Source organism: Lutra lutra, chromosome 10, assembly GCF_902655055.1.
Source record: "Lutra lutra chromosome 10, mLutLut1.2, whole genome shotgun sequence".
Classification (NCBI taxonomy): Eukaryota; Metazoa; Chordata; class Mammalia; order Carnivora; family Mustelidae; genus Lutra; species Lutra lutra.
This window is the reverse complement of record NC_062287.1, coordinates 19488064-19515529: the sequence shown is the minus strand read 5'-3', so window position 1 is coordinate 19515529 and position 27466 is coordinate 19488064. Positions and strand designations below refer to the sequence as shown.

The window sequence follows — 27466 nt, the reverse complement described above, 5'->3', positions numbered from 1 at the left end:
CAGAAGAAAGTCCTGGGAATCATTTTCCACTATGCAAGTCAGGCCAACCTCCCTAATGTTCACTGAGCAGCTCAACAGAACTCAAGTCTAGGCCATTCTCCACCTGAGTGAACAGATATTCAGGTTCTACTCAGAATTCTTGAGTATTCGAGATGAAAGTGATAATGGAGTTCTAGTGAAGTCCCACTTTACAAATAAGGACACTAAGCTCCCAGGGGGGTAAATCATGTATCCATTATTACATAACTATTTAAGTGTGTTGTCAGGATTCTAACAGTGGTTTTCTGGCCAGTGTCCTTTACTTGCCTCATGTAGGACAGAAAATCAGCCTACAACAGAAGATGCAGGAACAGGACATGGTATGAATGGTGTAGGGGTCAGCAAAATTTTAAGGGAAAATAAGGGATAATAAAACCAATGCAGGTTCTAAATGTACAAAAGATCAGATACAAGAAAATGAAGTGTAGATATAATCATATAATCATTTTAATATTGATACAGTAGTATTTTGGGTGACAGCACACCAAACAGGTCATTTCCACTAGGATAGAGTATATAGGACAAAGGTCAGAAACAATCATGGGGAGTTCCTTTCTTCCTCATGAGCTCAGTGAACCAGGCTCAGGTCTCAGGCAAAACTGCCTTTAAATACACTTTTTCCTTCATTACAGATCAAAGCCTAACATAGAGGCCTCAAAGGTTCAAGCCAGGACTAAAGATCTCATTGTCATCTCCTTACATTTCAGGAAAAACATCTGTCTCCAACAGGTGTGATTCAATCCATTCCCTTAGGCAGTGAGAGGGAAGGCACTGTATTGGCTAGCAAAATCCAACAGAATCAACCAAGAAGGCCATCAGCAGTGCCATCTCTCACAGTGGATCCCCATAGTCTCTCTTGCTTTGTGATCTCAATCTCGAGGCTGTATTGATCCCGATGTTGGCTTTCAACCTCCCTTCCAATTCTCAGTCCTATCTTAGAATAGAAAATTGGATAGCTCTCCTGTCTGGTCCTGATAAGTATGTAAGATCAAAAGGCACAGATGACTATAATGCACAGCATTCCCTTATTCTGCAGCCCTAATATCAGGGCTGTACCCTTTGTGTGGCATCCACCCCACCTGTTTTTCACGTGGTCACTCTGGGAAACCCAGGAGGAATGTTACTGCCGATGAATGCTTGAAATCCCTCCAAGAAGGGGAACAGGTTCTAGGACCACTGACGCTGGGCTGACGGTACATGCCAGGGAAAGAAGATCACCCTACCCAAAGGGAACCTGGAGAGGAAAGGTGGGGTGGGCATCCTTCACTTTCATGGCCAGAAACTGATAGGATAGGGGTAAAATACAAAAATACACAGGAGAGCATGAAGGAAAGGGCAGTAGATGAGAGAGGCACTTGTATTTCTGGACAATCTCCTCAGATGGCAAAGATGGCGGGGTCCACGGATGACTTGATCAAAGCGATAGCAGCTTTCACAAGCTCTTGCATGATGGAGGCTGTTAGGAGGAGAAAACAAGAAGTAGGGCTGAGGAACCACAGCGAGAGTAAACACTCTTCCCCCAGTCTCCCCTATGCCTGCCTGTTCATCTCCCTGACTCCTGCTCCTATCTTTCTTCAACACCCCTGACTTTGCCCTTCCTACCTCCCAGATTCCCTTTCATCTTCTCAGGTCCCAGAAATACTCAACAGCAGTGATATAATAAACCCCCAAGGAGTGAGAGCTCCTGTCCAGTCCTCTACTCAGTATAGTACTGAGACAGTGAGGAGAACAAATGCCACTTTGTGCATGTCCTTCTTCCAATCCACACTCCCCATCCATGTCCCTTTCCCTCTTCACTCACCTCCCCGCCCCCCCAATGTAAGATGGCACCCTTATCCTGCCAAGGAGAGGACTATCCGGGAGGCCAGAAAAGGTCAGGGGAGGGGACTATGAGAACTCCTCCCCAGTCACCTTCTAGCAGGCCCGGAGGCTCTGTGCAAGGGAAGGGGACTAGCTTCCTAAGGAAGGAAGGAGATGTGGTCTTAGGACTGCACTCCTACCTGCATGGATGTGAATCCAGTCTCTGGCCTTCTTTTCCAGAAGTTCCCACTCACCCTTCATTTGTATAGCATTGGAATGCAGCCAGACCACTGCCAGGACTGTGGCCCAGCTTAAGGAACTGGCATCCTGTACAACAGACAAAGACAAAGTCTTAAATTTTAAATCCAGCATAACCATCAGGATGGTGCTTAAAACTCCTACGACATCCCCAACAAGGACTACCAAGTTATAAGGAGAGAACCATGTGCCCAACAGCTTTATATTTTATGATGTATTTTCATTCGAATCTTTGCCAAACCAAAAAAAAAAAAAAAAAAAGAGGAATTATCAATAATGACATTCTTAAGAGAAAAAACTGGTTCACACAAAAGTGAAATGATTTGCTGAAAGTTAGCCTTCTAGCAAATGACACAGCTGGAACTTGAGGCCCAATATGCTGATTCAAGTCATTCTGCTCATGTCACTCAAGAGAGTGTCTTGGCCACAGAATGGAAAACTGTCTCCTGTGAGTTTTCACCCATGGTCCTAGTTTCAGATTTTAGAGTCAACAGATCAAGAGAAATTGTTCTTTTATATCATGACCCTTAAACCTTGGAAACAGCTATCAAGTCCTCTCTGAGGGGTCCTGTTTCAATCAAAATTCTCAATTCCTGGGGCACCCGGGTGACTCAGTCAATTAAGCATCTGCCTCTGGCTCAGGTGATGATCCCAGAGTCCTGGGATCAAGTCTCTCATCAGGCTCCCAGCTCATCGGGGAGTCTGCATTTCTCTCTCCCTCTGTCCCACCGCCCCCCCCCCCCCAGCTTGAGCTAGGGTGCACAAGCACACACATTCCCTCTGTCTTTAATAAATAAGTAAGTAAATAAATAAATATATTTTTTTTAATTCTCAATTCCTTTAATTTTTTCTTAAGGGGACTGCTCATGTCAAAGCAGTTAAGAATCCTCATGCTTGCTCTAGTCTAGAAACAAACATGACAGTGGTTTTTAAAATGTATCTCCTTAAACAGTCATATCTGGAGGTGAGTGTACTCATGAATTTCTATGACTACAGCCCAAAATATGTAACAAGCACAGCTCTTCTGACAAGCCTGCTCTCTTCCACTGATCCTGTAATCACACAGCCTGGTCCTCTGAAGTCTGTATCCCATGTGCAACGGTTCTTAAGTCATTTTGCTTCTAATCTCTACTTATATAGAGAGTATTTAGAACCAAAAGCAGTAGTTTGATTCCCAGTAAGTTGTGTTGTTTGGGTTTTATTTTTTTGCCCCACAAAATATTGCAAGTCTTTCATTGTTCAAGGCCTTTTGGGATCTCGATTTTCTCAATACTCCATCTCCCAGTTTTGGCAAATCTACAAATGGGAAAGAATGGGATCTGAATCTTCACTGAAAATATAACCTCCAGATAATTCAGAGTCCGGTGGCTCTAAAAATCTGTGTGAAGTTTGAATAAATTCATTACTCAGCACAATGAATTTTCAACGAGTTTGTTCTCAGTCCATACACTCATCATTTAAGAAAATTCAAATTCCTTACTAAAATTCAGGTACACTGGTGTTCCTGACTCTAGATTTACTGGTCCAGTTGCCATTATCAAAGAAGGAAATGTTAAAAAATAAATTAATTGAAAAAACAGAGTAAGAAATGTTAGTTTGACCTGTCATTGGTTTCCCAATGAAACCAATTAGAATGTCATGATTCTTGTATCTTCTTCAACTTGATAAATTATCCTTCTAATTATTTGTTCCAGAACAGTATTTTTCAACAGATATATAATGCTAGACACACATATAATCTAAAATATCCTAGTGGCCACATGTAGAAAAGTAAAAATAAACAGGTACCATTATTTTACTAACATGTTGTTCCTAACCTAATATATTCAAAATATCATTTTAACAGGTAATCAATATAAAAATAATGAGAATATTTATACTTTTTTTTACATTAAGTTTTCACATAAGTGAAATCAGCATGTGTTTCACAATTCATAGCACATTTTAATTCAATTAAGAATTTGGCTCCTCGGGGGCGCCTGGGTGGCTCAGTGGGTTAAAGCCTCTGCCTTCAGCTCAGGTCATGATCCCAGGGCCCTGGGATCAAGCCCCACATCGGGCTCTCTGCTCTGCAGGGAGCCTGCTTCCTCCTCTCTCTCTTTCTCTGCCTGCCTCTCTGCCTACTTGTGATCTCTGTCTGTCAAATAAATAAATAAAATCTTAAAAAAATAATAATAATAATTTGGCTCCTCGAAAGGGGAACGCTCCTACACTGTTGGTGGGTGAGCTGTTGCAACACTCTGGAAAACAGCATGGAGGTTCTTCAGAAAGTTGAAAATAGAGCTACCCCATGACCCAGCAATTGCACTACTGGGTATTTACCCTAAAGATACAAATGTAGTGATCTGAAGGGGCACGTGCACCTGAATGTTTATAGCAGCAATGTCCACAATAGCCGAACTATGGAAATAACCTAGATGTCCATCCACAGATGAATGGATAAAGAAGATGTGGTATATGTATACAATGGAATACTATGCAGCCATCAAAGAAATGAAATCTTGCCATTTGCGACAATGTGGATGAACTAGAGGGTATTATGCTTAGCGAAATAAGTCAATCGGAGAAAGACAACTATCATATGATCTCCCTGATATGAGGAAGTGGAGATGCAACGTGGGGGTTTGGGGGGCAGGAAAAGAATAAATGAAACAAGATGGGATTGGGAGGGAGACAAACCATAAGAGACTCTTAATCTCACAAAACAAACTGAGGGGGCTGGGGGGAGGGGTGTCGGGAGAGGGTGGTGGGGTTATGGACATTGAGGAGGGTATGTGCTATGGTGAATGCTGTGAAGTGTGTAAACCTGGCAATTCACAGACCTGTACCCCTGGGGCTAATAATACATTATATGTTTATTAAAAATTTTTAAAAATTTAAAAAAAAAGAATTTGTCTCCTCATTTGCATTAGCCATATTTCAAGTGCTCAAGAGCCACAAGACTAGTGGATACTATAGTGGGTGAGGCAGTTAAAGGATTTCTGAGGTTTATTTAACCACTTTTCACATTTAAAAAATTCAGAATGACACCCGTATTTCAGGCTTTTGGCATTCTGTCCATATTTAACAATTTCTCAATTGGAAGATTTGGTCAGTTACCTTGAGATTGTGGAATGTAATCTGTCCTCGTCAGCATACTCAAACACATTTGAAATAAACTAGGTCATCCCTATTAATCCTCACCTATCCTGACTTCAGTGAAATTTTGCTAATCTGTGGACCAAATCCTTGATTTTGAAGAGAAGCAACATGGGTCTTGAAGACAGTTCTAGTATTGAATCCAGCTCTACCACTGACTGGCTGGCTAAACTCAGAACCATTGTTATAGTTCTCTATAAACAACAACGTGAATAGGATTTACCTTCTTTAATTATGGTAATGAATAAGTAAGTGGATGTTAAGTGCTTACCACAGTTCTGGCACAGAGTAATGGCTCAAAAAATACTAGATGATTGGCAGGGAATATAAAGTGAAAGAGGATGCTTGCCTTCCCTTTGTCATCCATCAACTCCCACCAACCAGGTTATTAGTTCCCTGTTCTTTCTGGTCTAACATAATCAAGAAAAACCTCCAACCTCTGTTTATTGGAAATTAACTTAGTTTATGTCCTCCTCTATCCTCCTTTCTCAGATGAGCCATGATTCACCCCAAATCTTACTGACTCCAACCCTCAAAAACATGAGCCCTCCTTTTGCTTCTCTGAATCTTACCTTGACAGGGACTGCAGCCTGTAAGTCTTCCAAACTTTTACCTAGGATCCCAGCCAGATTTTCATCCAGACACCAGGAACCATCTGCATTCTGGAGGGAGATCAGCTGCACAAGATGATTTTCTCCAAAGACTTTGGGGAAGAAAAAAGAGGATGAGAAATTATGGAGCTGAGCCCTTAGCATACCTGAGAAAGATGGACCTGACTTCAGAGACAGGCTATAGCAAGAGTGCAGTGTGAACCAGATCCTACCTGTTATAGTCCTTCCCCTGTGTTTTCTCTGTGACATCGTAGGCCACCTCAGTGACAGACTAACTCTAGGGGAGCGGCACTTAAAAATTTAGCAACAAGGAAATGATAATGCTGCTTAGTTTTATCCAGTCCTATTTAATGGGCCTGAAAACTTGACATATATTAAAAAAATTCCAGACCAATACATCTGGAATTTTAATTTTAAAAAATTTCAAAAGAAAGCAGATATAAAGAAGGCAATCAGCAATGTACCTCGAAGAGTAGTCTAGTGTCTAATCCTGTCGGTTTGACAATTACTTAGAGACCACATAGAAGGTGTTACACATCTGTGTCTCTATCACATACGATGATGTACTTAGAGCAAGTGAGAAATTAGCAGGCAAGGAAAAACATAACTAGAGAAACAATTCTATTCTAATGGGGGGAAAAAATCTAAGGGTCTGAATTTCAACAGTCTTCATCTGAATCTCAGTTTGGCTAATGCTCAAAATCCAACAGTATGTAACCAATGCGAATTTCAGCCTTCTCTGGAAATTGGAGCCAATAATGCTCCATGCATAAGGAAGAACTCGAAGTACCTTGAAGGCCCTTTGTTGGCTCCCTACAAGAAGTAGTTGTTAATAAGTTCAAAAAAACCAGAAGCTTAACACTGCTGGATAATTTTTATCTCTAGAGACGATGGTCAAAGCTGGAATATTCTAAGTGAGGAAGGTCTAGGGAACAATCACAAAGCGAGAAGCTACTCTGCGACTAACATTAAGAATTTTCTCATGACAACCCTGTGAGGTGAGTAGTTGTGTAGCTGAGGAAGCTAAGGCTCTGGAAAGTGACTTAGTTTACCTAAAACACCACAGTAATTGAGAAGACAGAGATCTGACTCCATGTGAGACCTTGAAGCCCTCTCTTTTTTTTTTTAAGATTTTATTTATTTGAGAGCAAGAGAGAGAGTGAGAAACTGCACGAGCAAGAGGGAGGGGCAGAGGGAGAAGCAGGCTCCCCGCTTAGCAGAGAGCCCGATGTGGGACCTGATCCCAGGAGACTGGGATCATGACCTGAGGTGAAGGCAGACAGTCAACCAACCGAGCCACCCAGGCACCCCGAAGCCCTCTCTTTGACTAGCAACCTAAAGAGAATGAATAAGTAGAGGGTAAGTGGCAAGTAAGATGCTTAAGTGATTAAACAACTGTATACCACAGACTCTGGCTACAAAAACTGAAGACTAGAAAGAAGTTGCCTTTAAGCCAATTTTAATAGAAAGGGTACTTCTTGGTGATAAAATGTCCTTTGACTCAATCCATCCTGTACAGGAGAAGCCCAGCTGTTTGGAACACAAGGTAATGACCAAGGAACACCCTTTGGTGACAGAAAGTCATTAGCCAGCATCAGGAAGATCTCTTTTCAAACCCAACTTGTAAAAGACTGATCCATGTGGCAGGTGACCCAGACAGGGCAGCAGCAGAGGTCTGCAGGGGGAGGGCCCCGGCCTGCAGGCCAACTGGATGAGCTGAGATGACAACACGGGTGTGTTTAACCAGAGCTTACCCCAGACCCCACTGGCTAGGATGTGGGGTCATACACTGTAGACTAATCCAAGGCTGACCCTGGCCAACACAGAGACAGGACAAATCTCACCCTCTGCCTGACACTTTTCAAACAGATTACCTCCTAGCTAGAGAAAGCCAAAGGAAATAGAACGTGGAAGATAAGCTCTTCAGTACCGCAGATCCAAGAAGAGAACTGAGGCCCATCTCACCTGCGCAGTGAGTTTCCAAGTTGGTACTCTGGGTGGCATAACAAGCCCCTTCCATCTGAGGAGAGGTCTCTTTGAGAGACATGCACGTCTTCTTTAGTCTATGATCAAAAGCATGGGCTTTGTCTAGTCCTACACAGGTGACAGACAAACATGGGTGAGAAAAAGTCCCTGGAAAGATGCTTACCTAGAGCACACAGGTCCTTGTTAATCATGGGCCCACAAGGTTTGCAGCCATCCTGCTGATTTGACATACCCTTGTAATGATTCCTCCGTGGGGCCGGAGATACACTACGGAGGCACATGAAACTTGGAGGAGCTGAAAAACACCAATACAGACATAAAGACTGAGACCCTACTGCTCTCTGCTATGGGCAAAGGGCCCTGAAAATGTAGGACACCTGCCCTCCTATCCATGTCTGCCTCAGCCACCATCTTTTCTGGGCATTTTTTTCTCTTCTTCAAACACCTATCTCAATTAACTACCCCTTTCTCCTCCCCAAAAATGTCAGCCCTCTCTGCTGACACTCTCCTACTGGTGTTACAGCATCTTCAAATCTCTCTGATTCTGAAATTTTAAAGAGATACATTAAATACCAAAAATCCGCTCCAACTCTACAGCTTCTATACTTACCACTTTCTATTCCCCTTTGCAGCTCAATGTTTACCAAAAGTGTCTATACATTCATTTCCCACCTCTCTTTCTCTTTAACATTCTGTAATATGAATTCTTTCCTGATCTAAGCCAATGAAATCGCTCTTGTTCACATTACCAAGAACTTCTTGAATAGCAAACCCATCATCCCCTTTCAATCTCTGCAGGAGCTGATACTTTGATAACTTCCTTTGTTAAATCATAGTTTCCTTTATTTTGAATATGCACTCATTTCTTTTCTTCCTACTTCATTCCTTTTTATTATGGTTTGGGGAACGCTCTGCTACCCATCCCTAGATGCTGGGTTTTCTTCAGTGTTTCAGTCTCATCCCCCTTCCATCTCACTCTATACCTGCCCCATGAATCTCATCTATTCTCCTGATTTTATGACTCAGATGTTAAATATTGCCAGATGTGTATCCTTATCCCTGAGCTCTCCTCTGAACACCAAACCCATCTATTGGTTTTTCTACTGGACATCTTCATGTGCACATTCCATAGGGATCTCAAGTTCAAAATGCTCAAAAATAATTCAACATGCTACCTTCTAAGCTTGCTCCTGTACTTTTGTTACTCTAGTTTAAATAAATGATACCATTATACACACAGTTTTCTCAATGAAACTCTGGGCTCGCCTTGAAGCCTGCCTCTACAACTCACATCACACTTTTCCCTCCGGCCACAGAATCCCGCCCAGTGCATTTCTCCACCTGATGCTAACCTTCAAGCCCTTCCTATCTATACTCAAGCATGCTTGGCTTTGTCCTGGGACACCGATTCCCTAACACTCCTAGATCACTACCATCAGCCATATGTGTAATCACTAGCCATCGAATTATCAATAAGATCAGCTTCAGATTTAGACAGTTTGAGTACTCGATGTTTATGTGCACTTTCTGTTTCAATTGTCCTTTTTTTTTTCCCCCACTCTGAGATTATTTAAAATATCCTTGCCTATGGCATATTTTCTAGTTTCCTAGAAAGGCACCGCACCAGCAAGAAATCCTAGATTGGAGGGACAGGGGAAAAATTCAGCATCCCAGGCTTTCACTTCAAATGATGTGCTTAGATACTCAGGGCCCCTTAACTGACATGTGTTCCAAGGAGGTAAAACTCACCACATGCACAGTGTTGTGGCATCACTGAAGCTGCACCCAAAAGAACTGGCCTTGGAATGTCCCTACAAGCCAGAGGCCCCTGAACTGGCTTGTTGGAATTCTCACTGACGGCAACGAAGGCTGTCTGGGAGCTAATGACTCCACAATCAATGCTGATTTTCAGCACATCTTTTTTATCATTAGCTGGAGTATCCCTGAAGCCCATGTCCTTGGCGTGGAGAAAGGACTTGGCAGCAAGGCGATGAATGGTGAAGCTGAAAGAGAAACACTCCCGTGATTTAGGGAAGCGCACTCATGTGCCAGTTACTCAGGGCCCTCAGAAGTTAGCATTGGCAGAGAGAGGAAAAAGGCAGATAAAGGGAGAGATAAGACTTGAATGGGTTAGAAAGGTGAAGTGATTGTGATTGTAGGGACACAACTGAGCCCCCCAAATTAAAAAAAAGAAACCAACCTTCTCAATGATGGCAGAGATGAAAGAAAGAAAGAAAAAAGAAAGGAGGGAGAGGGGAGGAAAGAAGGGAGGGAGAGAGAGAGAAAGTAGCAAAGCAAAACTGAATTCTCACTTGTCATCAGGCTTGGGCTGTAGAGAAAATGTCACCCTATTGTCGAAACTCTTGCCCTGGAATGTATACTTGAGGTAGACTTCTCCTGTTGCCTCTGCTGGCTACAAAGTAGAGACAAGTAGACATGATGGAAGGGAGAGGTCACCAAGAGAAAGGTCACAACTGAGGCCACTCCCCAACGCAATGCATTAAAATGTCTGACTAGGAACCAGGCAGCTCAGAGAATCAGAAACCTGAAATTATGAAGCAGGGGGTAGGCTGGCTCCACCTGGCAAGTACTGTGATCTCTTGATGAGACTCACCAGTTTTAAGAAAATCGTCCAGAGCAGAGTTTAGGGAAGTAGCTACTCTGATGAGAAGAACACACAAGAATAGGAACTCACAGGCATGGTCCCGCTCAAAAGGGCATAGACGATTAACCTCTGGCCCTTATAGAGGACAGTCTGTTCTGGCGAAAGCATTTTAGCAGACAATTTAGCAGGCAATTCCCAGGTCACAGAAACATCCTCTACTGCAGGCTGTAGAGCGTATTTCAGGGCCCTAAGAGCCTGGTGGAGGAAAGAGAACAGAATAAGCACAAAAGAATATTAGCAATAATGACCACTGTTAGCTGAATATTTATTACGCACCAGATTCTAGGCAACACGGTATATGCTAAGTCTATTCCTGAATACTCTACTAGGACATGGTAATGAAGGATAAGGCAAAGGATAACACCACCCGAGAAAGAGGAACTTACAAGTATACGCAGAGCTAGAAGATGCCTTCCCTTGTGTATACGAATCAAATGGAGTATCAATGTACCACCTCTACCCATCTACCAGACATACTACAATTGCTCCTCCTCGTTTTCTTTGTCTCGTGTGCATGGAGGATAGGATATGGCCAACCAAAAGAGTTCCTCAAGCGCACATCTAGAATCTCAATCACGACGGTCAAAATTCTGTTTCTCTATTTCTGGTCTTAAACACAAAGCTCTGACCTCTTCCAGCATCTTGTCTCTGAGCTTCCAACTAGTCAGCCCAGATGCCATTCCTCCAGAAACTACCGTGGGCCCTTTTTACACAAAGCCCAAAGTAGCCCCACTATGTATTATAGCCCAAGGCACTATGGATATAAAAATAAGATTCCTGGTGCCAAACTGTTGCTTCTGCCCTTATGACAATGTCTCCCGGCCCCCGCTCCACACTCCCTCTGAATCACCCGCTATGACACAAGGCCTGTCCCTCACCTTGGACTGCATCCTGTCCTTGCCTGTGATAAATTCTGAAGTGCCACCTGCCACTCGGGCAATGCCTTTTATTAGGCTGGTAGAGGCTCCTTCTCCAATTCCAAAGGAGAAACATCTGCAATTATACAAGGGTAAGAGCTTAGAGACCGGCACTAAGGAGTGAAATTATAAAATTAATACATAGAATCAGGAATACCTAAAGAGATAGTCTACTTCCTTGACCAAAAGCATAAGGGCTACAAAATGTTGAGCATATTCTATATTTCAGGAGACCAAAGAGTTCTAACTGGAGAGTTCTCTCCCTGCCATAATCCATGTGCACCAAGCTTTTTAATCACAATTTGGCTTCCCAAATAAATACAACTGTCTATAAACAGAATGTGTTGGTAATATCAATAGAAACATTTTTAGAAGGCCTAACAAGATTTCTCATTATAAATTAATACACTGGAATTTTTGGGTTATGTATCAGTCTCTTTTGAATTAGGTTAGTATGAGTCATCATCCCCAACTCTAATGACATCATCATCAGGATTAATATTCTAAACTTGTAGGGCTACGAACTGAACTTCTAATTATCGTAACCTACCTTTGAACGTGCTCCCTAGAGACCACAGCCTGCCAGCATCTTGATATTATCACCTTCAAATTTCCCACCCAATCTTGCAACTGAAGTGTATATTCCTTATGGCTTACAAAGGGCATTTATGTGTATGTTAAGTGTCTTATGTATAAAACTAAAGCCAAGCGATATTTATTGATGGCTAACAATATGCTTAGAAATTACATGCTTCTTGTGGGTGATAAGAAGAAGAAATATAATAATGGCAAAAATTTACATATCACATATTTTGTGTCAAGCACAGTTCCCAATGCTTTACTTAGGCATACCCTTTGAACCCTCAGAGTAAACTCATAAGGTAAGTACTGCTATTATGCCCATTTTCAAATGGGGAAACTAAGACTTAGGGAGTTTAGCTGATTTATCCAAACAGCCAGCAAGCAGCACAAGTGGAACTTAAATATGTGATTTTTGATTTGAAGTAGAATGCCATAGGACATTCTGCTCACAGTAATGCCAAAGCTGTTTCAGCCAGTAGAGAACTGGAAAAGCTGTATACAATATTCTTAATAATCTTTTTGAAAACATCAAATGGTTACCAAGACAACAGGAAATCTATGGGCCATGACATGGAATAGGAGGGAGGTAAAAGAAACGAGCCTGGCATCTGGTATCCCATTATCCCTTAAAGCTAGTGCCAAGTACAAAATGGATGGCTCAAGGCCTGAAAAGCCAAGCGGTTTCAGACTTGGACTTTCCAAAGAGAAGGTGCCCTTATAGACACCCCAGGTGTTTTAATAATAAACCCTTTAGATCTACAGCCCAGAGGCAGAGGTGAATCTGAAATGAACCAGCCATCAAATGACTGAAGCTTCCTTGACTCTAACTGGATCCTGATTATCTGCTTCTAGTCTAGCAACCCATCAGAAGCAAAGAATACATCCTTGCAGAGGGAAGATAACATCACCTAGAGGCTCAAAGAATTTCTACAACTTTTCACATAAAATATCTGACAACTAATGAAGGAATAGAAAAATCCCCAAATATTGGGAAATTATACACTGGACCGCTGAACAACATAGGCTTTAAAAAATCGTAATAGTTAATTAGAAAAATCTTCTTAAACGATGTCAATGGAAAGTGACAGATCCAGACTGAAGATTCAGATATAGATATGCTTAAATCTAGGGATATAAATTCATATATTAGAAAAGAAAAAGCAGGGCTCTCTGTTCAGTAGGGAGCCTGCTTCCCCCCTCTCTCTGTCAGCCTCTCTGCCTATTTGTGATCTCTCTCTCTCTCTCTGTCAAATAAATAAAATCTTTAAAAAAAAAGAAAAGAAAAGAAAAGAAAAAGCAGTCTCGAAATCAACTACCTAAGCATCCATCTCCAGGTGTTAGAAAGAGAACAGCCAATAAACCCAAAGAATTGAAAGGGAAATGAATATATATGGGGGCAAATTTAAAGGGAAATAATAAATATGGGGGCAAGCATTATGATATAAAAAGTTACCATATAATAGACAGGATTAAAAAACCTCAAAAGTGCTGATGCTCTGGAAGGATTATTAAAATTGACAAGGAATTAGGACAAGGGAAAAAAACAGAGGACACAAATAACCAACATCAGGAATGAAAAGGTAATATATCACAGATTCTACAAAATGTCACAACAGCATAAGGCAATACAGCATAAGAGAATTTTATGCAAAGAAATTTGAAAATTTGAAATTTTAGATAAAATTTGAAAATCTGAATTTGAAAATTTAGATAAAATATACAAATGCCCAAAAAAGACATAAAATTTGAAAATTCAGATAAAATAAACAAATGCCCAAAAAAGACATAAAGAAGTTTGAATAATTCATTTCCATGAAAGAGATTTAAAAACTTTCCCACAAAAACGTCTCCCATCAACTTCTTTACTAAAAGGTAAACTAGAACATTTAATAAAGAAAATCTTTAAGATAACAGAAAAATAGACAACTCTTTTCAACTCATTTTATTATGACAGCATAACACTGATTTCAAAACCTGACAAGAATGTTATAAGAAAAGAAAGTTCAAGTTGATATTTCTCACAAAAATAGATTTAAAAATCCTAAGCAGGTATTTGCCAACTGAATCCAAAAATACATAGAAAAGGTTAACAGATCACAACAAATTTGGGTTTATTTCAGAAAGGCAAGGTTGGTCTAATACTTGTCATTATAATTCACCCATTAAAAGAAAAAAGGATAAAATCATACACTTATCTCAATAGACACATAAAATGCATTTGATGTAATTCCACAGACACTCATTATTTTTGTTAAAAAAAAAAAAGGAGCAAAGAACTCTCAAAACAGAAATGAAATTTACTTAACCTGATAACTCTGAAAACAGAAGTAAGATTTCCTTAATCTGATAAAGGATATCTATAAAAAGCAAAAACAAAAACCTCATAGCCAACTATCACACTTATTTTTTTAAAGATTTTATTTATTTATTTTGAGAGAGAGAGAGAAAGTGAGAAAGAGAGCACAAGCAGGGAGAGCAGCAGGCAGAGGGAGGGGGGAAGCAGGCTCCTCACTGAGCAGTCAGCCTGATGCAGGGCTTGATCCCAGGACCCTGGGATCATGACTAGAGCCTAAGGCAGCCACTTAGCCAACCGAATGAGTCACCCAGGTGCCCAACAATCAGTTACTTATGCAGTGTCGAACATGTCCCCTCAGAAGGCCAAAATAAGGTAAGAATGCCAGCTATGACCACATCTATTCAGGTTTGTGCTAAAACTCTTTTCTGGGGCAATAAAGAAGGGAAGAAAAATAAAGGTACAAGGACTGGAAAGGAAAAAAATAAGGCTGGTGTTATTTGCAAACATGATTATCCATAGAAAATCTACAAGTATCTACAAATATACTATTAGAATTAATATTTAAATAAGAGAAAGTCACTGAATAAAAAAGTCAATGTAAATTTTAAAAGCCATTAGAATAAATTTCTACATAGAAATAAATGCCCAGCAAATAAAATGTTTCAAAAATACTATTTAAAATAGGAGAAAAATCACATAGGGGAAAAATCTATTAAAAAAAGGCAGGAAAACATCTACACAGAGAATTAGAAAACATTATAGAGAGATTTGGTGTGTATTGTTGGATTAAGGAAATGAGTATATTTACTAATTTTACGGAAAACCAGATTTTTCATCATGGAGGAAAGAAAATACGAATATGGAATAGAAGAAGAGAATTTTATGTCATTACCTTGGATTAACATTCACTGCTTTAGTCTGCCAAAAATGCCTATAATCAATAAGAGCTCAGTAATGAAGAATTACACTTAATACTCAAATATTGACTTCTACTTATCATTTTCACTAAAATAAGCTTCTTGTAGAAATAGCTGGCTACAGGAATGGGAAAGTACAGGTGAGTCTGAAATTCTTTTTTAAGAATGAAAGGAAATCTTCAAAAACCAAAGATACACATGAAAAAAGACATAGAAGAAAGTGAAAAGCAGCTTCCACTGGCCAAATCTGGAATTTTGAGAATCTAAATGAAAAATGAAAGTAACAAGTCTTAAAAAATTGAAAAATAGTGGAAGAATCCAAAAGTATATATTGATAGAACAAAAGAAAGGGAGAGAGGGAGGGGAAAGAGAAACTCTTCCTTATGACAGGTTGCCAACTAATCTGGAAAAGTTGACAGAATTTAAAAATCACTCTTTGTAACCACTGACAGAACATCTGGACAATAATCATCAATGAATGCTGGATCTACTAATATTTGTTAAGAACAGAATGTTGACAAAATAGCAAAGTTACCTGTCAGATACCACGTCTAACAATGTGGTCAAACTTATCACCAGACCCAACATTACTTTTGGAATATTTCTTCAAGAAATATTTAATATTACCCTAAACGTGAATTTAAATAGTCAACCAAACATAAATTGAGATTCTACAAAAATAAGTAACTAGTACTCTTTCAAAATACCAGTGTCATGAAAGATAATGAAAAGTTGAGGATCTCTCCTAGAGTAAAGAAGATTAAAAAAAAAAACAATGAAAATACTTGGTCTTGGATTTCCTCTTGGAACAAATGCAAAGACAAAAATCTATAAAGGACATTATTAGAAAATTTCTTGGGGCACCTAGGTGGCTCAGTCCATTAAACATCCAGCTCTTGATTTTGGCTCAGGTCATGACCTCAGGGTCTTGAGATTGAGCCCAGGTCAAACTCCATGCTCAACAGGGAGTCTGGTTTTCTCCTTCTCCCTCTCCTTCTGCCCCTCCCCCGACTCATACACTCTCTCGGCACCCTCTCTCTCTCTCTCTCTAAAGTAAAGAAGTAAATCTTTTTGAAAAATTTCTTATAAAAAAGAAAACTTGGCAAATATGGCCTATAATTAGATAACAGTATCATCTCAACATTAAATACCCTCCATTTAGTAGTTTTATTGTGGTTATTTATCAGGATCCCCTTATTCTTTGAAGATGAGTGCATTATTATTTGCATATGAAGAATTACAGTATCACTGGCTTGCTCTCAAATGTTTCAGAGAAAAAAAAAGATGAAGCAAATGGGGGAAAATGTTGACATCTGGCGAAAGAGTATATTGTTCTATTCTTGCAACTTCTCCATAGTTTAAATTTCTTAAATAAAATATTGGAAGCACATATCTAGAAGAATCAAGAAAGACCTAAATAAATAGATGGACATACCATATATAGATTAAAATACTCAATTTGGTAAATACTAAATTCTCCCAAAACTGACCTATAAAATCAATGCAATTCTCTTTTTTGAAATAATATCTATGTTCAACTTGGGGCTCAAACTCATAACCCCAAGATCAAGAGCCATATGTTCTACTGACTGAGACAGCCAGGCACCCCTAAGGTCAAGACAGTCCTAATTAATATCTCAACAGTCTACTTTTTAGGTAAAAATTGACAAGCTAATTCTAAAATACAAATATCAAGAGTCATGAATAGCTGAGATAATCTTGAAGAAAAAAAACAAAGTTGAGTACTTACTCTACTGGGAATCAAAATTTATCAAAAAGCTACAAAAATTTACCTGGTATTGTTCTAGCACATGTCTAGATAAATAGACTAATGGAATGGAACAAACGATCCAGAAATAATCAATACATGTGTAGATGCTTATTTGTGATGAAATGACACTGTACATCGGGGAGGAAAGGACAAACTTATCAAAAAATGGTACAAGGTCAATTTGATATCCACATAAAGAGATAATGAAAACTGGCCCCTACCTTCCACAATGCATAAAAATAAAATCCAGGCAAATTACAGATCTAACTATAAGAGAAAAAAATAATAAAACTTCTAGAAAATAATGAACAAAAGTAGCTTCATTACCTTGGGTAGGGAAAGACTTTTAACAAGACACAGAAAACATTAACTGTAAAGGTAAAGACTAAAAAATTAAATTATACTAAAGTGAAGAACAACTATTAATCAATAAATATCATCCTGAGAGTGAAAAGGATAGCTATAGAATAGGAAAAAATATAGTTCCAGAGCATACTAATGAAGCTCTTATGTCTTCACCACAGACAGAGCTAGAGATCAGTAAAAGAAGAAAGTCTAACAGAAAAAAAATAGGAGAGACTTGAAGGTACATCACAAAACAGGACATCCAACTGGTTAATAAATATGAAAAGACACTCAACTTCATTAGTTACCAGGAAAACGCAAATTAAAACCATAATGAGATACCACTTTACACCTATAAAATTAGTTAAGATTTACAAAGACAAACAAAGCCAAATTTTGGATAGGGAGCTGGGCAACTAGAACCCTCATACAATGCTGGTATGAATTAAATTAGTACAATAACTTGGAAAACTATTTGGCATTCCCAATAAATTCTACAACTATGTCAACTCAAAAAAATTTTGTGTGTATATGTATATACATACACATATATATGAAATCAGTATGTGTACATGCATATGTGTGTATGTGCAAAAAAATACATATATAAGAATGCTAGGATAGTGACAGAAGAATTATTTTTAGCAGCTAAACCAAAGTCTATCAGCAGTAGAATCAATAAATAAATTATGGCATAATCACCTTAGGGAATACTATACACCAATAAACATTAACCACAGCTTAATGCAAAATATGTATGAATATCAACATACTGCTGAGGGAAAGAAGATACACAGAAACAAAAACATATTGTATAACCCATTTATTTGTAATTAAAAACAAGCAAATTAATTTAAAAAAAAAAGCAAAAATAATCCACAGTGTTATAAGTTAGAAAAGCGATTTCCTTTGGAGAGAATGAAGTTAGTAGTGATCACAGTGATACAGTGATCAGCTGTATACTTATGATTTGTGAACCTTTGTGTATGTTTTACTTTGATAAAAATATTTATAGTTTAAATAAACTGTCTTGCTATTCAATTTTTGTTTCCATTGTGGTTTAGAAAGACTAAAGAACAATGACTTTATGGTGTTACTGATGTTATTTGGAAAATTACTTTTATCTTTAAGTAGAGAGGGGGAAATGATATAGAAAAAACTTGTCAGCTGGTAAAACTAAAATTCTTGAATTAGTCTGTCTTCTAAAAGGAATGTCAACACTGGTATCACGTAGGTTAGACTAAGCTGGGTCAGTCACCCAGAAATCACATTCTCTTCCTACCTGTGCCTCAGCCTGTTCCTCTTGACTTCATTAATTATATTAAACGTGTCAGCAACTTCTCCATCTGTGAAGACAAAAAGCTGTCGAAGGAAAGAAGACATTCATGAAATCTCTGTGAGGATCATTTTTAAGATACCAGAATTCGCCCTTGGAAAAAATCGACCGTTTCGTTGCAGAGACTGATGCCTCCTCAGACTGGCACAAGGTCCCTAATTTTCCATGGTCCCTTGCACCACGTCCTCACAAGGTTTGTTGGGCACCTGGGGTTTTCCTCACCTCCCCCTTCTCGTCTCATCTAAGGCTTCTGTGGCACTCTACAAAAGGACTTCCATCACCCAAAGCCCACAGCACGGAGCCAAGGAAGAGGAATTCTATTACATGCCTCTTGTCTTCTTCTCTTTACTGTATGACAGAAGACTCCGAATTACATATCGTATTTTACCAATGCTACAACAAAGTTCAGGGGTATGGATTCTTGAACAGAGATTTTTCATTCCCTTTGTCTCTTCCAGTTCCTACCTGAAGGGGGTGGCCCTCAACGGGAGGTTGCCCGTAAATGATTTGGAGTGGTGTCAAGATTTCCGTGCCCCCCAGGTTAGCCTGCATAAGTTTAACTCTCCTCAGTGCCTCCTCCATGGTCTGCTGAGTGTATTTCACACTATTCCTGAGAAAAGAACAAACATGCCCAGTGACATCACGCTCTTCAGTATCATGCAGCACCGAGTCCCGGAACTGAGATGTCCCCACTGTAAACACCCTCATCTGAAATACCCAAAGCCAAAGTCATCTGTGCAGCAACCCCCTTCAACAATCTAGTCCTTCCTTTAAAGTATATTATTGGACCCTCAATGAGCTTTCTAGAAACTTACGGAAAGAATGCCTCATAGGAACTTCCGAATCCATAGATATTGAAGTAACAGCCCATAGGCAAACTCTTCAGCAGCAAAATCAGTGTTTCCTGAAGGAAGAGAGTACAGGGAGACAGCGCGAGAGAATCTTCTCAGACACATGGACGCTGCCAGTCGAACTCTTGACGGGGTGGACCTTCACCCACTTCATGAGTCCAGGCCCCTATGTTCCAAGGCTAGCCTCAGAGTGGTCATGTTAGACAGAGCTCAGATGGAGAACACACCCAAAGTTCCAGATGGACCCTAATTTAACCCAAGATTCATCCCCATTTACGCATATTACCAGAAAGAGAAAGGAACTAGTTTTACCTTGGCTGCCTCTATGCGCAGCTGAGAGTTATCCTGTTTACTTATGGGGGACTGCATACTTCCTGAGCGGTCCATGAGGAAGATGAATTCTCCAGAGATAACCAGTGACTGAGTTTCTGGGATATTTGGGTAGAAACACACCATCGCAGACGGATCTTTCATGAAACCATCTACAAAGACATTGTAGCATGAAAAGGAATTCAAGAATAGTAAAGACCTCAAGAATCTATTGTAGTGTGTTATTTATATAAGGAGCTGAGAAAACCCAAACCTAAAACACTGTTTGATCTTCATTCTGTGTCTGCTGGCAAAGGGTGAGTTATAAACACAAAAGATATAGAAGCAGAAAAGACATGAAAGAGAAAAAAGAAGGTAGAGGTTACCAAGCATAAGCAATAATTAAAATATAGAATTGGATGCTGGTTTCCTAGCAGCTAGGTAGATAAGTGAAATCATGAAGTTAAAATGTTCCAGCATTTGCCAGAAGAATCGAGCTGATTTATTTGCAGAGACACCTTCCTTTCAAATCAAATCAATGGGAAATTTATCATGTGGGTCCTTGTTTAAGTCTTTAATTACACTTTTGAAAACATGATGCTCATAAGCAGTTCTTATATTGACAGTTTGCAAGAGCTGAGAGTATAGCGTCATACACACCAAGGAGGGTCTGTCTGCTTTGGGTATGAAACATCTCCAGAACTAACAGCATCACCCAAACAATGCTATGGAGGAAACCTATGGGAGTCTGGCCTTTGTTACCAAGTTGTCAAAGCTCTGATTTTATTTTGAGGAACAAGTGAAAACTGATGCAGGAACTGAAATGTTAGTATTGAGATAGAAATGAAAATGAGAAGGGCTGAGTTATATCCACTTGTCTTACAGTTCAGAAAATATATAAGTTGACAAAGAATGGAATTCCAATATCCTATCATTATAAAGTGATTCCGGGATGATGCATTTAAATTCTCAGTAGCCTTGGGATTCAGTACACCTACAGGACGTGGCTCAGTTTCATCTCTTAACCCTGGGATACCCCAATGACCAAAGTGGCTTCCAAATAAAATGGGTATAGCTCAGCAAACACGTACTTAAACGCTGGTTCAAGGATAACTTCTAAAAAATCCAGATCTCTAGATGCATGGTGGAAGAGAAGCTTTTTTTTTAATAGGCAAGGTAAATTTCTTTCCATTTTAAGAGACTGCTGATTGTAGTGGGATTGGTGCTAGACTGGTAAATCAGAAAGGTTGCCATTACAATGAAATATATACCTAATGTGTTTAGAACAATACCAGATACACAGTATGGACCATCTAGGTATTTCTACTATAATTCCTTTGGCATGGCTCAAGTTATTTCCACCTACAGGAGTTTCCACTTCCTCATTTTTAAATAAGATATTTCCAGCCCTACCTCCTCAACTTGCTAGCCTCAGTTTCTCCATCTGAAGAATCCAAGCAGTAACACCTGAGTCAAGATTATGTTAAGGGTTAAGTGATATCATACATTTAAGGAACTCAACCTAGGGTTTAACTCTGGTTAAACTCTTCATAATAATTTTAGAAAGCTTTTTATACATTTTTTGTTAAATTATACATATAGTTTTTTAAAAATCATGTTTTTAATATGCTTAAGTACATTTTAAGTTTAAAAAATACAAATTTTGTATTTTCATCATGTAGCGGTATGCTTCATTTGGCAGAACTCTCGATGGTTTTAGTAAGCCAAGCTGCCAGCTGTTGTTTGCTTCTTTATATGGATGGAAACAGCAAGTTATCTTGACCAGACAGATGATCTAGAAGGCCAGACCTGAGTGGCCCTGCTAGGAGGGATTCACAAATTCATAAAGGCTGCTCCTAATGTCCCCCTCTGGCCTGCAGAGCCCACCATAGGAAAAGATGGGGAATTCCACATAGGGGCCAAGGGAACTGCTTGGAAGGAAAGGAACTAAGATCTCAATTCATATCTCTTAAGATTCAGCAATATTAAACTTTCTGTGGTACATTAAAATAATGCTGACTGAAGACCAGACTCCCAGTACTGTGGGATATTTCCTGGACACCCAAGGGGGAACCCACCAAAGGGAAAGGACAGAACCAATACAAAAGGAATCAACTAACGTACAGAGCGAGCGTGGAGCCTCATGGAAGAGGAGCTAGAGCAGACCTGGTTGAAGCTGGGAGCCCCTCTAAGGGCTTTAGCATGGACAGTTTGCCTGGAGGAAAAGTGGTTGAACAAGTGAGGACAAACTAAGGAGTTCTCAGCAGCCCTAGCCAAATGGAGGACCAACTACAGGAAACTGTCTTCACAGTGGTTGTAGTTACAGAAGAAAGAACCTAACCCAAGCTATAGCACTTTGACTATGACTGTTCCTAAACATCCTTCCATTCAACCAAGGTGGAAAATGCTTCAGAAGTGGCAGTATCTTTCTAGTCAGGCTTCACGGTCCCTGCAATCCAGGGGCATGGCTTCCCGGGAAGGCCCCAAGAGAGCAACAGACTAACATGCATGATACCAGTTATAATCATAAGGAAAAGTACACATATAGACAGGAAAATTTAGAAAACACAAGAAATTAAGAAACTAAATTTGTTAACAGACTAAAACTTAGTCTTAGGAATTAAGATACCAGGGCAAGATGAAAACTGTCTGGAGACGAACGATGGGGTATTTGGAAATCTTCGATAGTTTGAAAAGGGAAAATGTCACATCATTATTTTTATTTCGTTTTTTTCCTACAAATGAATATTTACTTTTTTACTGAAGTATAATTAACATAGTGTCATGTTAATTTCTGGTATACAACATAATGATTTTACAACTCTATACATTACTCAGCACTTACTGCAATAAGTATAGTCCCCATCCACCACCAAACAACATTATTACAATCTTACTGATTCTATTCCCTGTGCTCTCCTCTTCATCTCTGTGGACTTACTTATTTTGCAACTGGAAGTGTATACCTCTTAGTAAAATAGATAATAGATAATGGGACAGGATAGAAATAGAAATCAATAAAAGGGATTAAGAGATACAAACTTCCAGTTGTTTTTATTTTATTTTAATTTGCACTTGTAGAGTCATTTATGTCATTTAATATTGTCATTTATGTTTGTAAACTAGTTGTATTTCCTCTTGTGAATTATGTGTCCATGTCCTTGATCTAGTTATCTACTGATCATCTTAATCTGCTTAGGAGACACAACCACATAGATGGATACTCATTGTATCTGACCATTTTTGCACACTATAATGTAAGCTATTTGAATGTTTTACCCACTACTGGATAGGAGGAGAGAAAAGTGAGGGTAATTTGAGGCTAATTCTAAGACAGGAGTTCCCCTTTAGGTCATCATACAAAGGAAGGAAGAGAATACCTGAGTTGTCTCTAGGTTGCCCCATCTCCACAGCTACAGTGGGGGTATGCACCTCACTGTAGTAAATCAGGAGTTCCACATCTCGATCGAATTTGTGTCCATCAGCCAAGGAAACCTGAGTTGAGAACAAGGAAAAGATCCATGTTAGAACTATCACTGCTTGCTGTGTACGGCTGAGGTCAGGGCTGAGAGCTACTTCCTCCACGAGGGAGTGTGGTCAGGAGCAGGGACAAGAATGGAGAGAAGGCACTGGAGAAGAAATGGGGATTAAAAAGGAAGAAAGTGGGAGTCCCTCTAGTTAACAAGGAAAGTAAGGACCATTCTGGAACAAGATCGGAACCCAAAGAATAGGGGTGCTGCCAATAACAGTGCTTTCTTATGAATTACCTGGGCAGAAGTCTTATCTTCTCCAAGGTACTTGGTAGGACTGAAGGGGCAGTTGGACTGGACCCTCTCAATGCCATGCTGGGAACTGATGGTGGCAACCATGCTGAGTGTATACGGCAAGTCCTCCAAAGGAACTACAGGAGTCTTCATATCAAGGCAACTGTCCTCAAATGATCCTACAAAAAGTGACCTTAGTTCTGTTTCTCCTTCCCACACTTCTTAGCACCCCTACAACCTTGAGGGGACCTCCCAAATTATACCACCCACTGCCAGGAATTGAAAAGAAAAGAGACTCACCAGAGCCACGGTATCGAGGATTCAAGACAGCTGGGAGCACGTAGCGCAGGGCTCCATCTGCTTCCAAGGGGAGCTCCTGCACATACTTCAGGGTGAGCGCTACACTCGACCCTGGGTTCAGGTTCCCCACACTGCAACAGAAGACGTCCTTGGAGTACTTGTCCTCCTCCAGTAGGAAAGCTTGCCGGCGGTTGCTGATGGCACTCTCATAGATGCTGTGGGCCTAAGAACAGAGAAATAGAAGCGATGGAGAAGGCCTATGAAGCTCACAGCTGTACTTTAAATGCCCCTGATTGATTCCCACCACTCCCCCCCCAGGTGATTTTAGGAAAACAGCAGCCAGAGGGGAGTAGAAGAAAGCATTCCATATCAGCATTTTTTGTGCAGGTGCATTCGTAGAGATTCTAAGAGTATGCATTAAGGAAATAAGAAGGGAGGAGATAATCTACTTATCCCTAGTACCTTTGCCTTCTCCTTTAATTCTGCTTTAATTTTCTCCCCATCCATCTCGGCCTCAAAGCTGTAGACAGCTGAGTCATCATCCATGGGGAACACAAAGAAGGTCTCCAAAGGAACTTCCTCCTCATTCTTATAGTTCAAGGTAGCAGACACACCAGCCACAAACTCACGAATGGACAAGGTCACAGAGATGCTCTTCAGGGGTACTGGAGATAGACCAGAGTTCAAGAGGTGAACAAACTTTAGTAGAAGGCCTCCTGTCTGCCAGGCATGGAGCCAGATGCCAAAGATATAGTGGCAAGTAAGGGTCATGAATCAGGCTTACCTGGTTCCTCTCTGCGGGTTAATAGGCCACCCTGGAGCACCATGGTGACGCAGGACTACTGTGAAAAAGATAGATCATGAATACAGTAATATGTTGGGGGATATCTATTCAAATACCAGACTTTACGTGCTACTCTTTGGCATAAGAATACATTCAGAGGACTAATGATGGAGCTGGAAGGAGAAAGAAGCTATAAAGAAGGGGACAAAGAAACCAATGGGAGGGCTCCTTCTAAATGCCAGACCCAGATGGGGAAGCTGTAAGAGTCACAAAGTCCCTACTACACAGGAAGTCTCCGAAACACCCTGAGGCTGGTTCAAATACCAGTTCCACTTTTTCCCAAGTATATGTAATATACCATTCCTTAGATATATGGGTATAAGGAACTTACCCCCTGTGAAACTCAGTGTTCTCCTTCTAAAATGAAAACCATATACCTATTTCTCATATATGCATATGTAAATTTATATATGGGAAATCCCTAGAAGAGTGCCTGGTCTATGGGAAGCATTTAATCAATGATAATAGACTAGTGTTGCTCCTGTTATAATTATTACAGTTGTTAAACAGACCTTGGCTGTTAACTTTGCATCATGCTACCCAGAGACCTGCTTCATAAGGAACTGCTTGATCCAAAATGGTCCCCTGCAACTTAGATCACTTAGCTTGTGACTTTTTTCGGGGGGCTCACAACTGAAACCACTGTTTGTTTCCTCTGTCCAAGGTATTCTGATATACATATATAAATATCATGTGTGCAACACATCCTCTGTTTTAAATCATGCTGTCCTAACCGTATCTTCCGAATTTTATTATAATCTTAGACCACCACTTCACGTGATATGGTAACAAGGAGATAAATTTACATACCTATATTATGATTTACATTATGATTCTTTAACCCGGAGAATAAGCAGGTAGGTCTTGCACTAATCATTGGCCCTAGTAGCCCTAGAAGCTGCCCTCCAACCACTCTGAACAGAATCACTTGTGACGTTGCCTCTCCCTGCTCTGTCAAGGAGCGACTGCAATTTCCAGTACCAGTTAGGGGACTTTTCACTGAAAATACAACTTAAGGAACTAATATAGAATTGCCCGGTGCCCAGGGAATGCTGAAGGAAAGTGAAACTGATGTGTTTATCCAGAGTCCCAGGGCAGATCAGTCCTGGGGAAGTCCAAACTTCACTCAGGAACCCACAGTCCATAGTCCAGAAAAACATGTAGGTTCTTGAGAAAGGCAACTTTCCTTCCTAGAACAACACCCCCCTCACGGATCCTAAAGCTTTTGGCAGAAATACTTCTAGACCCTTTATGCTCATCCCAATCACTGTTTAAAACCTCACACCCTACCCCCATCCAGAGCAACTCCCTGTGACTCATCTGTCTCATAGCGATGGTGCTTCTTGTAGACTGTGTCCCATCTCCACAAACCGGCACCAAATACATCAGGTTTTCGGTTTGGTGTTTGTTATCTTATAGAACTGGATAAAAACTGAGTGTAGCTAAATGGTCCGTGTTTGATAGAAACACAGAGGGCAGAGGCAGCTGTAGGGAGAAGAGAATCCTCAGGAAAAGGGTTCTCATTCAGACACTTGACTGGGGTAAGCTCTCTGGGGGAACAGGCTGGCGCTGGGGGAGGGAAGAATTTCTAATAACATCAGGAGGAAGCTTAAACCAGGAGAAGGACCCAGGACATAGGGGAGCGACAGGTGAAGAAGCATCAGGCAAGCAAAGCTCCAAGGCTTGGCGATACTCACCAAGGGTGGCTTCCAGGTGGAGAGAGAGCGGAGAGCGATCTCCTGCAAAACAAAACCAATCAAAAACAAAACATAAACCAGCCTTATGTCCCCAGAACAAATCCCTCACTGAGGAAAACGTAGTTTCTGCAGCTCCTCTCCCACCGTTCCGAGTACAAACTGAAGTGGGTCACAATTAGTCCTGGGCCCCTCAGGATGGCATTTCAGAAATGCACCTAGCAACAGGTGGCAAAGACTGACCACAGCAGCTGACCAAGGTCAAAGCGTTGAATCCGAGGCAACTGGAAGCAGAGAGGGGGACTCCCTGGGTCAGGGGCTGCGTGTGAAGGTGGACTCCTCAGGAAGCCAGGAGTCTGGGCTCCTGGCAGTTCCGCCCCACGCCAGGGAGAAAGAGGAGGCCGCGAGCTAGTGACGCAGCGAGCCACACCCCTGCAGCTGGCTGCCGGGAACCCGCTGAAAACTCGTGATGCAGCGCAAGAGGCGATTTGAATGCGCAGTGGGGCTTAGATAGAAAGAGAAAGCGATTTAATCTTTAAACTTTCAGTTCTAGATTTGCCGCGTCCAAGCATTAACGGAAGGGATCACTGTCGGCCCCTCCAATACCTCTATATGAAAGGGATTAGGGGCTGTAATCCAGCTGGGTTTTAAACTTCATTTCCACATCATAAAATTAGATAAAAATGAGAAAACATTAATTTTCTACAAAAAAGAAAGAGACAAAAGTAAAATAAAAAAGAAGAAAAAGTTAAAAAAAAAAATAAAAAAAGACCTAGAGAGGATCAGGGATGCCTAAATCCCCTATCCAGCCCCCATAAAACTCCCCTAAACTGCCAAACCTGCAGAAAACCCCCAGAGACCTAACACCAGAACTCAATTTCCCACCCCCTAGGCTTGCAGTTAAAACAAGCCCCCCCCCCCCCCCCCCCCCCCAGATTTGGCGATGGGAAAAGAACGGGTCTCAGCCACCAGAGTGGAGGGCTGGGATCGAGCCCCAGCGAGAGCAGCCGCAGGTCACCTACCTTTTCCGGAAGTCTGAAGGC

At 40.6% G+C, this 27466-nt stretch overlaps 1 protein-coding gene across 6 annotated transcripts; it reads right to left on the bottom strand.

Annotated features, from left to right (window-relative positions):
* Window positions 1-457: 457 nt before the first annotated feature.
* Window positions 458-27466, bottom strand: VWA5A (von Willebrand factor A domain containing 5A). Of its 6 annotated transcripts, none has more exons than XM_047691972.1 (20): window positions 27446-27466; window positions 26427-26468; window positions 24670-24727; window positions 24348-24550; window positions 23886-24108; window positions 23589-23764; window positions 23202-23316; window positions 19825-19994; window positions 19477-19565; window positions 19127-19271; window positions 18608-18687; window positions 11376-11490; window positions 10528-10692; window positions 10145-10245; window positions 9580-9835; window positions 7996-8128; window positions 7812-7880; window positions 5808-5938; window positions 2040-2166; window positions 458-1495 (listed from the first exon to the last, which is right to left on the bottom strand). In XM_047691972.1, exons 3-20 carry the CDS (start codon window positions 24710-24712, stop codon window positions 1416-1418), a joined length of 2421 nt encoding a protein of 806 aa, XP_047547928.1. In that variant the 5' UTR covers window positions 24713-24727; window positions 26427-26468; window positions 27446-27466; the 3' UTR covers window positions 458-1415. The 6 variants fall into 6 exon arrangements, with proteins under 6 accessions (XP_047547928.1, XP_047547926.1, XP_047547929.1 ...); XM_047691970.1 differs by lacking the exon at window positions 27446-27466 and adding an exon at window positions 27030-27209; XM_047691973.1 differs by lacking the exon at window positions 27446-27466 and adding an exon at window positions 27030-27209 and having other exon boundaries at window positions 24670-24724.